At 33.1% G+C, this 14,642-nt stretch overlaps 1 protein-coding gene across 1 annotated transcript; it reads left to right on the top strand.

Moving 5' to 3' along the window:
• The first annotated feature begins 6,156 nt into the window (after positions 1 to 6,156).
• LOC109241550 lies at positions 6,157 to 7,226 on the top strand. The gene is made up of 3 exons (XM_019408299.1): positions 6,157 to 6,180; positions 6,540 to 6,647; positions 6,730 to 7,226. The coding sequence occupies exons 1-3, from the start codon at positions 6,157 to 6,159 to the stop codon at positions 7,156 to 7,158; spliced, it is 561 nt and encodes a 186-aa protein (XP_019263844.1). The 3' UTR covers positions 7,159 to 7,226.
• The last annotated feature ends 7,416 nt before the right edge of the window (positions 7,227 to 14,642 follow it).

The raw sequence follows: 14,642 nt of genomic DNA, 5'->3' as shown, positions 1-14,642 counted from the left end.
AAGTAGCCAACCACAACCATAATTCCAAGCCCACCCACTCGGAGATTTTATTCAATATGTTGTACCAAGTAAACTTTTTTATTGCTCATGTTGTTACTCTCATTTTTAAGTATTTGACTAATTATATTTTAGGTGATCTGATATTGTAAAAAATATTTTGCATGTTGTTAAATACTTTGGGCTCCTTTTTGACTTGTTTAGGACCACAAATTTTAAAAATCTTCATTTTTTTTAAACTCCATGCCCAATCAAATAGGTTCGTATAAATTGGAATAGAGGGAGTATTAATAATGCACAAGCTAATGATTGTATTATTTTTCCTAGTACCTCAACCAAACAACCCCTAAAAGTTAAAACTCCAGGCACCCTACCCCCCCCCCCCCATCCTTTTTTTTTTCTCTCTGTCTACCGACTAGCCAACCATGTAGTGGAGTATCTCTTATTCCAAGTGACTGATGAAGAACACCACTTTTTCCCTCTTGTTTTGTCATTCATAAATACTTTTGCTCTCGTTTGTTTATTAAACTCACTTTTTCTGTTTTCTGTAAATATATATATATGCTCCAGTTTTCAAGTGTTGTCCCCTTTAGGGCTCTTCGTTTAATCACTCTCTTTACACTCTTTAATGAAAGGAAAGGTGTGTGCCAGTGACTTTTACTGACTCAAAATCTATCTGATATATTTTCTTATTGGCTCGCTGTAAGTTAAGTAGAAAAAGACGGGAAAAAAGAAAGAACCAAAAAAGAACCATTCATAACCACTCGAACAGCATTCCTCCATCTGTGATATTCTCTCTCCCTAGTAGACTAGCACTATATACTTCTGTATTACTATTGTATATGTACGTATATTTTACCCATTAATGGAAATGGACAGTACCAAGATTAGAAGGAAGACTTAATTACTTTTATTAGCTGTACTTAGTTATCATTTCGCTGTCATTTGTACTCTCACGTCAGACAAACCATTTAAACATTTATTGCTTGCATTCAGCGCTTTTGTTTTTACCTTTTGGGATACGAAATGTAACAAATGAAGTTTCATTATGGTTACCGAGATGAAGTCAAGAGGTTTGAGGTCATTCAGTTTATCTCTAAATTAATTACTCTCTCTGTTCCATTTTATGTGAACTTATTTTCTTTTTGGTCCGTTTAAAAAAGGATGATCCCTTTCTAAATTTGGTAACAATTTAGCTTAAACTTACAATTCTACTCTTAATGAGAATCGTTTATAACCACACAAATACTCTCGGCTCCTTTTCGACTTGTTTAGGACCACAAATTCTAAAAGTCTTCATTTTTTCTTAAACTCCGTGCCCAATCAAACAGATTCACATAAATTGGAACAGAGGGAGTATTGGTTGAGGGGATTTCAACCTTGTGGCTTCTCATTTTAGAATGATGATTTGAAGTGTTAGTGACTAGGTTTTAAATTTTATATTTTTACATACTTAATGAATTTTAAACATCAAATACATTGCTTAAGCAAAAGTTACTGAGTTCAGCCGAACCCGTAACTTGGCTTGTGCCTCCGGCCCTGCATAAGGGTAGGGGAAGTAAAATGGGGAGGAAATTGCAAAGTGGGGAATGAAACCCTCACCATTAAGGCGAAAATTCAAGTAGCCAATCAACTGAGTTTCTAAGCTAACATTTGGACATAGATTTGATTGAAACTTGAAAAAAGAGTTTTCGAAGTTGTGTTGAAAAATAATTTTTGAAAGTTAAAATTGTATTTTGGACATACATTTTATTTGAAGAAAAGTTAAAATTTTTGAATGGAAGAAAATATTTCACCCAAAAACTGGTTTGGGAACTTGGAAATTTTTGGAATTTTTTCTCCCAAAACATGATCATATTTTATAAAATAACAATGTTTTCTATTTTTTTTTTTTGTAAAAATATAACCAAAATCTATGGTCAAACGGGAGTTAAGAATCCTTTTTAGCATTGGTATTTACTTCACTAGTACCAGTGGAATAATATATTTGTTAAAAGATGTTGATTTGCACCCATTCTGCTGTATGTTCTGTCTTGATTTATTTGCTCGTAATTATGTACGAGTGAGGCAATTTTTTGCCTTTGATCATGAACATTTTCAAAAAAATTCCAAATATCTTTAAGAATAAAATTATGATTTACAAAGAATGGTTTTCATTAATAGTATTGTAGGAGTACATAACTTCTATAAAATAATAATAATAATAATAATAATAATAATAATAATAATAATAAAGTGGAAATAGTAAATTGGGAGAGGACAGGAGGTTGTTTTGGGAATAAGATGGAGGGGAACTATTGTGATTTGTGAGCCAGGGCCAGGGCAGAGGGGGTGGAGGGGTTTGGTTACAGAAAAGGAAAGTGGAATAATAGCAAAAACAGGAAATACTTTCCACAATAGTCCAATCCAAGAGTACTGAAAGGGGCCACTCTTTGCCTCATTTTGCTCTTCAAGTAACCAATGGCCAATGCCAACATCTGACTGTGTACCTCGTATTTAATATGTCCCTCCCCTCTTCACCACTCTCACGTTTTCAGCGTCTGCCTTTCACTTTCCTTACCCCAATATTGTCACTCACATACCCAAAAAAAAAAGGGATTTAGTGGGCGTTTGGACATAAGAATTGTAAAACTCCGGAGAAAAGTGTAAAAAAATTTCAAGTGAAAATGGTATTTGAAAATTAAAGTTGTGTTTGGACATGAATATAACTTTGGGTTGTTTTTGAAGTTTTGTGAGTGATCTGAGTGAAAATTTTGAAAAATAGCTTTTTGGAGTTTTTCAAATTTTCGAAAAATTCCAAAATTCATCTTCACGTAAAAATTTAAAATTTTATGGCAAAACACCGATTTCGAAAAAAAGTAAATTTTTTTTGAGAAAAAGTAAAATGTTTCATATGTCCAAACGGGCTCTTAAGGAATAAAAGCACCAAGGCGTCAATTGTGGTTATTTTATTAAAATAAATAAAATAAAACAAAAATAAGTAAATATTTTGTTTATTCGTTTATTTTACTTTTAGGGTAAGCAAACGTGTCACTTAGTTGTCAAGGAGGAGATCAAATGAAAACAATTACGTAATTAAAATTCTTTGTTGAAGTTCGATAAATCTTCTGTGTAGGAGTCTAGGAGATCGAGAGTCTAGGAAAATTTTATTTTGTGTCTCATACAACTGGCACTAGTTGTATGAGGCAACTTTTTAGTCTCAAAATTTTATGGATCCAGATTTTGTGGAGCCGGAAATATAAGATTTGAGGTCCGCAAATTTGTGAGAGAAAACACTACAAAAAAAACAGCGTTTAACGACGGAATTTAGCGACAAGCGATATTCCGTAGCTAAATAACGACGGATTAGCGACAAAATTTGTATTTTGTCGCCAAATAAGCTAGAAGATAATTTGTACCAAATATAGCGACGGATTAGCGACAAAAACTTAAATTCCTCGTTAAAATTGGCGCTAAATATTAGCGCCTTTATTTTAGCTACAAAATTAGCGACGAATTCTGGGCGACAAAAAATATTGAAACTTAGCGACGGATTTAACGTCCAATAATCCGTCGCAGAATTTATTTACTTATCAAGGCATTCGAAAGTTATCTGCGACAAAATATTCCGTCGCTAATTTCCTAAAATATAATTTCATTAAATACTATTAGCGACAGAATTTCGGTCCGTCGCTATTCCGTCTTTCAATTTCCGTCCCCAAAATTAAATTACCCTAGCTAGGTAAAAGACCTTCCCAAGGGCACAAACACCCTAATTTCTCCTTCCTATTTCTTCTCTTCCTCTTGAACGAAGACACAAACACAGACTTCAGTACCTCCATTTTTTCAGTCGACGGTCATCAGCGTAGGTTTTCAGTCCTGTGATATGTTAAACTATGCTCTATATGTATGTTAAACTAATACTTTGATCACATCAATCTAACAAAGGCTGAGACCTCAGCAGCGTAGGTTTTCAGTCGACGGTTTCCTATTTTTGCGAAGGGGTTTTGTTCTCAGAGGTATGAGCTTGCTTTCTTCTGATATTTGACAAATTAAGTGTCAAATCTTTGACAATCTCGTTAATTTTCTTGTGTTAAAAAGTGATTTTTTTTATACCTATCTGAAAAATAGAAGAAAATCTTTGAAATTGCAATTTTTTGCTGCGGATCTCTGAAATTCGAAGTCATGTGTTTGTAGAATTCTAAAACTCGAAGTCGTGCGTTGATTTTAGGGATTGCATGTCCTTGATAAGGATTTCTCCGATTATCTCTTTTGGTTTAAGGTAGTTTCATTATTAGCCATTTCTGATTTTTTTTCCTTTTTGTTGGAGCTTCTAATTCTGATTTATGTAATTTCTGATCTACTTGTTTATCTTTTGGAAAATTGTTTGGTTTTTGTTTGCGCAAGGAGAAAAGTTATTGTTTTGAGTTTTAATTTTTTCCGAAAATATCAGGGAAAGCTTTTGATTCGATTGACCGGTGAGATTTTTCTTACAAAAATATTTGTATATCTTTTTATTGATTTTATGTTTGATTCTCGTAGAAAATTAAGCGTGTATTAGCTGTATTGTATGCTAAAAAGGTGATCTTTAGATTAATCTGTTAGATTTGAATATTTGTTATATTGGGTTTTCGTGCTATTCTGTGATGTTTTTAGGTAAAAGTTTTTTTTTTCTTTAATTTTTTATAATAATGAACTGAAGGACTAAATTGTTTTAAAGTTTCTATCCATTTTGCATATCAATAAGCAGACTCAAGTGACATATGGCTAAATTTCATTGTTTGTAGGGGTAATTGTGATGAATTTACTAAAATTAAGAAGTGTGGATGTTATCTGAATCATCTGAAGTACTTGTAGTCTTTATATGGTCCAGCCTTTTGCTGAACTGTGGCATTGAATGTTAGTTTATGTGTTTTTTTTTCCCTTTTGTAATTTCCCTTGGTTATCAAAAATTATTGAGATAGCGACATGAGCATTTAGCTTCTTTTGTTTTGCTTTAGATTTTGTAAGGAAGTCTCTGTATCTTTGTTGCATAATTTTGAGAGCTTGTGGTGTAATCTAGGTGGAGAAATAGTTGAACTTAAGTGCATTTGGTTAGAGTTTTCGTTTGGGTTTCATTATGCTTCCCATGTAAGCACCTGATCTAACTCGGGTAAATTAATAGTTGGTCTGATTGAGAAGTATTAAGCAATTTATCGACATAAAGTTGTGGCCTGGTCTTGGATGGTCATTTTTTTTTGTTTCCGACTTACCAGCCTTAAACTCTTGACCTCATGGCGTGAAGAAAACTTCCTTGACCACTATGACAAAGAGTGACCAGTAAAGGATGGTCATTTAATATACTGTAGAAACTTCAAAGTTATGTGATAGATTGTAACTTATTTCCTACTAGTCTCCCTCTTTTCTTCTTTTTGGTTTTGGTTTCTGCTTATAGCCTGTTTGGCCTGATTTTTTTGCTCTTGAACGGACATCGCAGTTTGGCCACTATCTTTGGTCCCTTGAACGGACATCGCAGTTTGGCCATGAATTGAGGGAATTAACTTATTGAATTTGACTGGGTTGTTGTTGAGTGATTTTATTTATGGTTTGGGTTGTCCATAACTGGAGACATTATAAGGAATTGCCATCCTCCTTTGGGGTTATTTTTGGTAATTGTCAAGTTTTTCATAGTGATGTAAAGTTCGTGATAAAGTACATGTCCCCTTAGAAATGATATAGTTTGTGATTTACATGATTAAAGGGATGATCAAAGGAATGAAAGAATGATACTAAGTACTAACATAAGAAAAAGCTCAAGTACCAGGTCTTTCACTGCTTCAACAATTTCATTTAGCATACACTATTTTAGCCATGAATTAAAAAGGATTATCTCTAGCTTTAATTTATGATATCTCTCTTACAGAACCAAAGTGTGATATGCATTGAGTTGTGACTTTGTGACATACTGTAACTTTTAGTTTCTGTCAATAATGTATTTAGGACTTGTAAAAATTAATAAGTGAAACTACAGTTTCCATCTTTCAATAATAAAACAGGAGTATATACTTCAGAAGAGATTATCTAGTAGAAACGATTAACAATCATCACAAACCTCTGCTGTTTCTTTTCCATTACAATTTCTAGTCTTAGTCTTCTCCATATACTCAGAGTTTGACATTGAAAGCTTTATTATCAGTGAATATGGATTCAGATAGAGAAAGAAAAGTTCATACTATTAGGTGTGTTGTTGAGTAGATACTCATGTTCTTAAATTAGTTCTGCATTGTCTTTTATATTTGCTTGTTAAGTTGGTTGAAACACTTAAGTCAGCTTATTTTAAAAGCCTTTTGTCTTCAGCCAATAGCTAAGCAACTACTAAAATCTTGGTTTTGGAAAATGTCAGATAATGGTATTTAAAGAATAATTTAGTTTTTATATTTCCACTCCAATTTGAAGTCAATATATAGATACTGACTTTAGTCTAAACTGGAAAATAGAACTATGAGTTTGAATAATTGAATATATAGATACTGACTTTAGTTTCTATGTTTCTCTATCTTCTTAATTGAATAATTTTTGTATAGGCTGTTAAAAAGGGTCGAGATCCAACACCAAATGAGTTGCATTTGCACGTCCATACACATGGTAATGATGGAAAATCTTTTGTTGCTGAGAAATCCCGAATCGTACATGTAAGATAACTTTTTAATTGACTTTACTTTCATATAATTTTTTGATTTTGTAAATTGAATGTTATTATTAATTCTTCTACAGGAAAAATATCAGGAGATATTACAACAACAAATGCAAACTCAATCTGATATTGATCAGTGTAAAACATATTATCAAGCCGCGGGAGGAGAAAAGAAAAGAAGAGTATATGGTCTTGGATCGCAAGCAAAATGCTACTACGGGCCAAATCTTCATGGCTCTCTTGGATCTGATGCTACATCGTCAACAACACCTCCAAATTCTCAATCAACACCGACAGGGAATCTGGATGAGTTAGTGATGCGATTGATTCCTGCACTGACAGATCATATAGTTCCTGTAATCGTTGAGCGGGTACGCGAATTAGTTCCCTTACCCTCGCATCAGCCAAATACTGATATGACACCTACAGTTCCAACATCTTCTACTGGTGCTAACATTGATGATGTTCATGCATTGGGTTCTGATGATGACCGTAACTCTCCAGCCTAGCGTAGTTAGCTTACTTTGTTTGGACATTATTGTTGGTCCTTGTGGATTTTTTGTACTTAATGATACTGTTATATGTATTATGCTATATATTTTGGACCTTTTTGAATTTATATTAATATCAGTGACTTTTTATTAAGTGTATTTAATAGTTTATGTAATATGTTTGAACAGAGTACATTTAAAATAATAAATAAAAAGAATTTTAAAAAAACAGCAATATAGTAAAAATAAATCAGCGATGGATACGTTCCGTAGCTAAAATTATCGCGTAAAATTAAATCTTGCGACGAATTGGCGACAAAAGGTTTTTGTTGCAAAAAGCAGGGACAATTAGCTATAACACGGCTAGCGATGGACAATTTCGTCGCTATAAGAACAAACGACGAATTTTATTATGTATTGCAGCGACGAAAGGCAACAAAATAGCGACAGAAACAAGCTCTATAGCAACGGATATTTCCCTCGCTAAACTTTGCTACAAAAATATGTCGTCGCTACTCCGTCGCTAATTCTGCGACGGATTGGTATTTTTTGTCGCTATAAGCCTAGCAACGAGGATTTTAGGGACCAACTTGAATCTGTCGCTATTCCGTCGCTAAACAACTTTAGCGACGGAAAACATTGATTTAGCGAGGGAATGCGGCCGTCGCTAAACACTGTTTTTTTTATAGTAAAAAGGAGCCTCACACAACTAATATAAGTTGTGTGAGACACACACTAAAACTTCTCGAGAGTCGAGGCTTCTTGTTAATGATGATTGTCCCTATTCTTTTTTCGCCTTGTGTATTCATTTTCAATTATGTGTGAGGCAAGGAAACTCTTACATTTGGTTAATTGGAAGCTTAATTATTGTCTTATACTCCCTCCAATTTACAATAAGTTATATTTTGACCTTTGACACACCCCATATAAAAAATAGATATTTTGACTAAATTACTCTTAATTAAAATTTACATATCGTTAACTTGACACATTGGGATATGTATTTAAGGACATATTTGAAAAAACTAAAGTTCTTGATTATATAAAAAACACTTATTTGGACCAAAATAAAAAGGTCTAAAGGTCATTTATTATAAATCGGAGGAAGTATCGAGTAAAACGGTATCATAAGCCAAATATAGATTTCAAAATTCCTATATAGATAAGTCGTGAATGAAGAGCCTTGAAGTTTAACCCAAATTGCCATGGCATTTGATGCTCATGTGCAGAGGTAGTAAATGAAAGTGTAAACAAGTGAAGAAGTTCTTTTCTGCTTGGTAGGAATTCCTAGAAATGCATAGATAAAAAGTGTAATTTGATGCCTCAAGGACATTTCATGGTATTTAGCAGGAAAATTGACCCTTTACTGGTTTGTGTTTCACTTCCAAAAAGTCATCAACCTAAAAAAGTTGTCCGCGTAGCTTGAGTGAGCTAACTATACATATATATTAGAAAACCAATAAGACATTATTATTTTTTTTTTGTCAAATCTATCCTTGCTCTAATAAATGGTCCGTACTTTGTTTTAAAAAAGGTTTTCCATCATAATTACACTCATCATGAGGAGACAAAGAAAATACTTCCTTCGGTCCATAATAAGTGATCAATTTGCTTTTTTTATTGAGATTTTTACATTCCTATGCCACATAGGAAACCTTATTACCCTCAATGTTTAAGGTTTGACTTAATTACACTTAGTATACCAAATTACCAATTCTATACCATAATTAAATAGGATATAATTGTACATTTTTTACTCCTTAATTAAAGTAATCTGCACGTTTCTCTCTCCTAACCCCTCAGTCCCACCCACGTTTTACCCATACCCACGTTCTTTTTACCATTTTCCATCTTCTGAAACCAAATTCTCCNTTTTAGAAAAACCTAGGTTCTACCCAAAACCCCCAATTTCTCCCATGAAAATCTTTGATTTCAAGTTGAAAACATGTTAAATGATGTTAATGATTGAAAGAAACGAGTAAAAATCAACTTACAAATGATTTGGAAGAAGGTTGGTTCTTAAAAAATCGCCCAAAGGAGTTGTGTTTTGAAAATGGGGTGAAAAATGTCTTAAAATCGACTAAGTATGAAAAATGCAGGTTGCAGATGTGGGAAATGCGAACTGGGGTTCGCAATTGCGACCCCGACCTGTTATGGGAATTGCGAGAAAATGTTCGCATTTGCGAACACTGTCCAAAAAATCTAGACTTCGCATTTGCGAGCCAAAGGTCGCATTTGCGACCAGCCCAGCTTCGCATTTGCGGCCAAATGGTCGCATTTGCGACCCACTGCAGACTCACTCTTCCTCGCATTTGCGATGCCAGGCTCGCATTTGCGATATAAACCCCTCAAAATTGAGATATAAACTCCAAACAATATTCCCGATTATTTTCAACAACACCCAATCCAAACAAATAATGATTTTTGAAAACCCAAATTTGAATTCAAAGCTTTCAAGCTTTTTAATGGCTGTCAATGGTGGAATTGCTGCTCTCTTTTCATTTGCTTTGTATTACTGAAATTTGCGATTGAGAAATAGAGAGAGATGTAGAGAGAATGTCGACGAACAAAGCTTTTGCTAGAACTGANACTTGGTTTTGACTGAAATTTAGATTGAAACTCGAAGAAGAAGAAGAAGAAGAAGAAGAAGAAGAAGAAGACATATTGCAGAAATTGTAGATAAATTGTAGACTATTTTTTGCAGAAGATTTTGTAGAAGTTTTAGTCGTTTTGGATTTGTGAAAACAGAAAACAATGCATCTACAATCAGAATACAGATAATCTACAATTTATCTACAAAATATCTACAATTTCTACAATATGTCTTCTTCTTCTTCTTCTTCTTCTTCTTCTTCTTCTTCTTCTTCTTCTTCTTCTTCTTCTTCGAGTTTCAATCTGAATTTCAGTCAAAACCAAGTCTAATCTTCACCAAAACCCTCAAAATTGAGATATAAACTCCAAACAATATTCCCGATTATTTTCAACAACACCCAATCCAAACAAATAATGATTTTCGAAAACCCAAATTTGAATTCAAAGCTTTCAAGCTTTTTAATGGCTATCAATGGTGGAAAATATCTGGAAGAATATTTACTTCCATAATTATAGCGCGCCTAAATAGGAATATCTGGAAGAATATGATTTGATCTGATTTACGTCAAATCTTTTTAGATTATTTTGTTCCTCAATTTTAGCTCGACAAATTAGGAAGATTCAGCTACTATTAATTAGTATTTAATGATTGGTATAATAACTGTAGAAAAAATATGGACAGAGCGGGTAAATTAGAAACTATGAACATTTTTGGTAATAAGGTTTCATATATGGTATAGGAAAGAAAAAATCTCTTTTTTATTTTGGTTCAAAATAAGTGTCCCTTTATACAATCAAGAATGAATTCAATTTGTTTTTACAAAATTAACCTTATGTACATATCCCTAAAATGTTTTCTTACTCCTCACATTAAATATTTAATTAAGGATAGTTTAATCATACTAGGTATTTCTGGAGAGAATTTAGTATTTTCTTAATGGACGTGCTAAAAGCAAATTAATCACTTATTGTGGACCGGAGGGAGGGAGTATAGTCAAAAAAAATCTTTATGATTATTATAATGGAGTGGGGTTCCAAAGACGAAGGGCTTCCTATAATGGAAGGGGGAAGTGGGTTCTGAACTTGTTATTCATGAGCTCATTTTCCTAAAGTGGAAGCAGTTTATGTGGGCCTTCCCCTACCCCAACCTCACATAGCCCAAACAAACCCCCCCCCCCCTAGACCCCAGCCTTATATTTGGCCACTCTTTGGTTTAGTTTTGTGTACCTTACCTTTTTGCTCTTTATCGATCAACACCCTAAACAGCATCTTGATCTTATTCATACCCTGCTATCCATTGTCCAGATCTAAAGAATTAAGATACTCCTCATTTCTATTTGAGCTTGGTATGATGCTTGAAAATGCTATTATTAGAAAGTCTGTAGCTTAAATGTCTAATAGGAACATTTTATCATGTGTTTAAGTGGTCAATTGAAACATGCTTTAGTTTGCGTGTCTATACTGACAAGTATAAATGTTGTCGTTGTATATGCCTTTTGAAATCTATCAATCTGTTTACATTACCTGCTTGTAGGGGCGTACATGGACCGGGTTGGTTCGGATTTTATCAAAACCAAACCAAATCAACAATATCGGTTTGGATTGGTTCGGTTTTGTCGGGTTTTTCGGGTTTTTGGGTTTTTTTGTTACATGAATATTATTTCAATCTTACTTTGTTAAAATTATAGATAAAACTTTGATAAGTGAATATATGTTTAATAAATATGGAAAAAAATTGACAAACATATGATCTATTAAAATATTTTTATGGGAGAATTTTTTTAGTAACACATGATAGTTATTTTCTTAGTCGTCTAACAATAATTTATCGTTAATTTACGCTTTCAAGGTTAATACATGAGAGGATTCCAAATATTTCAACATTTTCTAAAGAAAATTCACTATAAAGTCTTAAAAATATAAATAAAATTTTTATATTTATATGTCGGTTTGGTTCGGATTTTTTTACTCAATACCAAACCAAGTCAAACCAAACCTAGTCGGGTTTTTTAATCGATTTGGTTTGGTTTTTCGGTTTGGTGCAATTTTTCGGTTCGATTTGAACACCCCTACCTGCTTGTTCTGAAAAGTTAAACTATCACCTAAAATATATACATCAGTGTATATGGGGCGTGAATTTCTTTTCTTCCAATGTAGCTAGAAAGTGGAGAAGCAGCATATATGCATCAACAAAGAGTCTTCTTATCTCAATCTTCATAATGAAGAGGGGGGGGGGGGGGGGAGCCACCCAATTTCCCTATACATAGGTAAATTAGTGCTGCCAATTTGGTCGAGAATGATATGATTATTTGTGCGACCAACTTGATTATTTTCTTGTGATCATTACGGGTTGCCTCTTTCTCGTCGTAACATAATTGCTTATGAGAAATTTATTTGCATCTTCTATAAATAGTGTGGTTGCTGGTGCTTAATCTTATACTCCCTCCGATTACTTTTAAATGACATGTATATTAAAAATAAAATTTCATTTTTACTTGTTACTTTATGCTTATCGAGAGAAAATACTTTTTTTTTCCTGTTATACCCATAGTATTTATTACTCATTTCAAATCATTTTCTCAAATCCAATAAAATATGCATCAATTAATATGGGTATTATGGTAAATTATGCACTTCATTTATTATTTCTTAAGGGACGTAAAAAGTCAAGACGTGCCAAGTAAAAGTGAACGGAGGAAATACTCCTATTGTGGTTGGTTGTTTGGCATTTGCTAAATTTTGCCTATTTTTATTGTAAATGCCGTGTAACAATAACCATATTAATGGGGCACTTCCCTAACTAGGGGCGTGTAGAATAGGGCTGGGCATATATCGGGTAAAACCGATAATTCGAATCGTTAATTATTTATTGGGTTATCGGTATCGGGTTATTGGGTTAACGGTTCGGTAACGTTTTAAAATTTTTTCACTATTGGGTTATCGGTTCGGGCCTCGGTTTGCCAATTTGTTAATGGGTTAACCGATAACCCAATAAGAATTAATAAAATTAAGACTTTACCCTTAAGTATATACATATGCTAGGGCTTCAGTTCATTCTCTCCTATTCTTTCTCAACCGCACTCTTCAGTTGCTTCATCTTCATTCTTCATAGACCATTTCAGTTACTCCTAGCGTAAGTCTTTAGTCTTATACATAAGGCTTTTAATTTCTATAACAAAGTTCATCCTCATATAGGGATTGCTCTATGGTTTCTTCTTTCAGGTTAGGCATTTGACAAACAACATCCAGTTTATCTTGGACTGTTTGAGGGCTTCAACACTTGTGGAAGTGCAGGTATTGTGTGAAATAAAAATTCTAAATCAACTATTGTTGTTATCATATCGGAGGAGGCTGTCACACCTCTTTTTTTCCACACAACCCTATTACGTGGTTGAGTTAGAAGAGTTTTTCCAATTAAAGTGACGTTTTGAAAAGGGATTATTTATTATTTGGAGTCGCCACTTGGAATTGAGTTTTGGTGTTCCAAGTCACCTTTTATTTGAATCCCCTTTCAAAAGGAAGGCTCGACTCTTAGTTTATGGTCTACGAAAACAGAAGACTGAGTAAGGAATTCTGTTGACCGAGGGGAAGGTGTAAGGCATCCCTCGAGTCCCGTGGTTCTAGCACGGTCGCTTTTATTGACTAATGTAAGGCTTAAATTAATTTTTAGCTATTCTTGTATTTTATTATATTTTTTTATTGCCTATTACGACTTAATTAGTTATTGTATTTTATTAATTGTGTTCACCAAGATGCGATACGCACACAAGGTATTCTTCTTTGAAGTTGGATGTTAAACCAAGGTACGGGAATGTTCACATGGTTAAAACATAATTATGGTAAATTTAAAGGTATCAAGACGCGGAATGCACACACATGGTCCTTTTATTATTTAAGTATATCAATCCAAGGTCTGGGTATGAACACATGGGCTAATAGCGTATGTAGAACATTTAATTATTTTGTCTCTTTTATATTAGAGATATTTAATTGTATATTTTATTATTTGGCTTAATATTTTTTGGAGTTAATGTACAATATTTATTTTACGGAAATAGTTGAGCCAACTTATAGCTTTATTAATTTTGAGCGTAGAAACATTTTTCTTACCCACTATTTGGTTTATTACTTTAAATCCATACAACCTAAGTAATGCAGCCTCATCAATAAGGCCAAAAAAAATATTCAAACTACTTAAAAATAAACATATTTATAATTATTATTTAAAGCAAAAGGTGAATTAATGTTTTGAGAGAAGCCATGAAAAATTCCATTAAGTTGATTATGCAGACTTGCCTATTGTTAGAGCAAAACCAAAATCATACCTTTATACTATATTAACAAAAAATTTCTAACACAAACAGAGGCACTAGGAAGCAATGTAGTAAAGTTTTTTTTTACAAAAGAAATAAGTAAAAATAAAAGAACTTTATGGAATTCTTTAACTATCTTTTCTTATGGTGAAATAAAATATATCCATATCCCCAAACTGAATTAAAATTTCTATCATCACTCTAAAGCAATTACGATAAATAATCCGACAAACTAATGAAACTATATTTATTACAATTTAATTTAAGTTGAAAGAAATACCTTCAAGAATATTTTATATTTTACAGAAGCTAAACATTGTGACTAAGAAATCTTCATATTCAAAAGTAACGTAGATAGTTTCATATTTTAAAGTAATGCTAAGACAGTAGCTTGTATCTCAACAAACAAATTCATAATAGAACTAAAATCTTTCAAAGATTATTGTGCAAATAAAATAACTAAGCAAGCGAGGAATAAAAACCTTTGCAGTGAAGCTTTTCAATATATCTTGAGAAAAATCCGACAATTACAACAGATGAGCGAAAATTGTGACCGCGAACGGGATCCCAACCTCGACTGAACCTGTCACTCCTAAG

The sequence above is a fragment of the Nicotiana attenuata genome, unplaced genomic scaffold (assembly GCF_001879085.1).
Source record: "Nicotiana attenuata strain UT unplaced genomic scaffold, NIATTr2, whole genome shotgun sequence".
NCBI classification, from domain to species: domain Eukaryota; kingdom Viridiplantae; phylum Streptophyta; class Magnoliopsida; order Solanales; family Solanaceae; genus Nicotiana; species Nicotiana attenuata.
The sequence above is the reverse complement of the archived record's forward strand: the minus strand, read 5'-3'. Positions and strand labels throughout refer to the sequence as shown.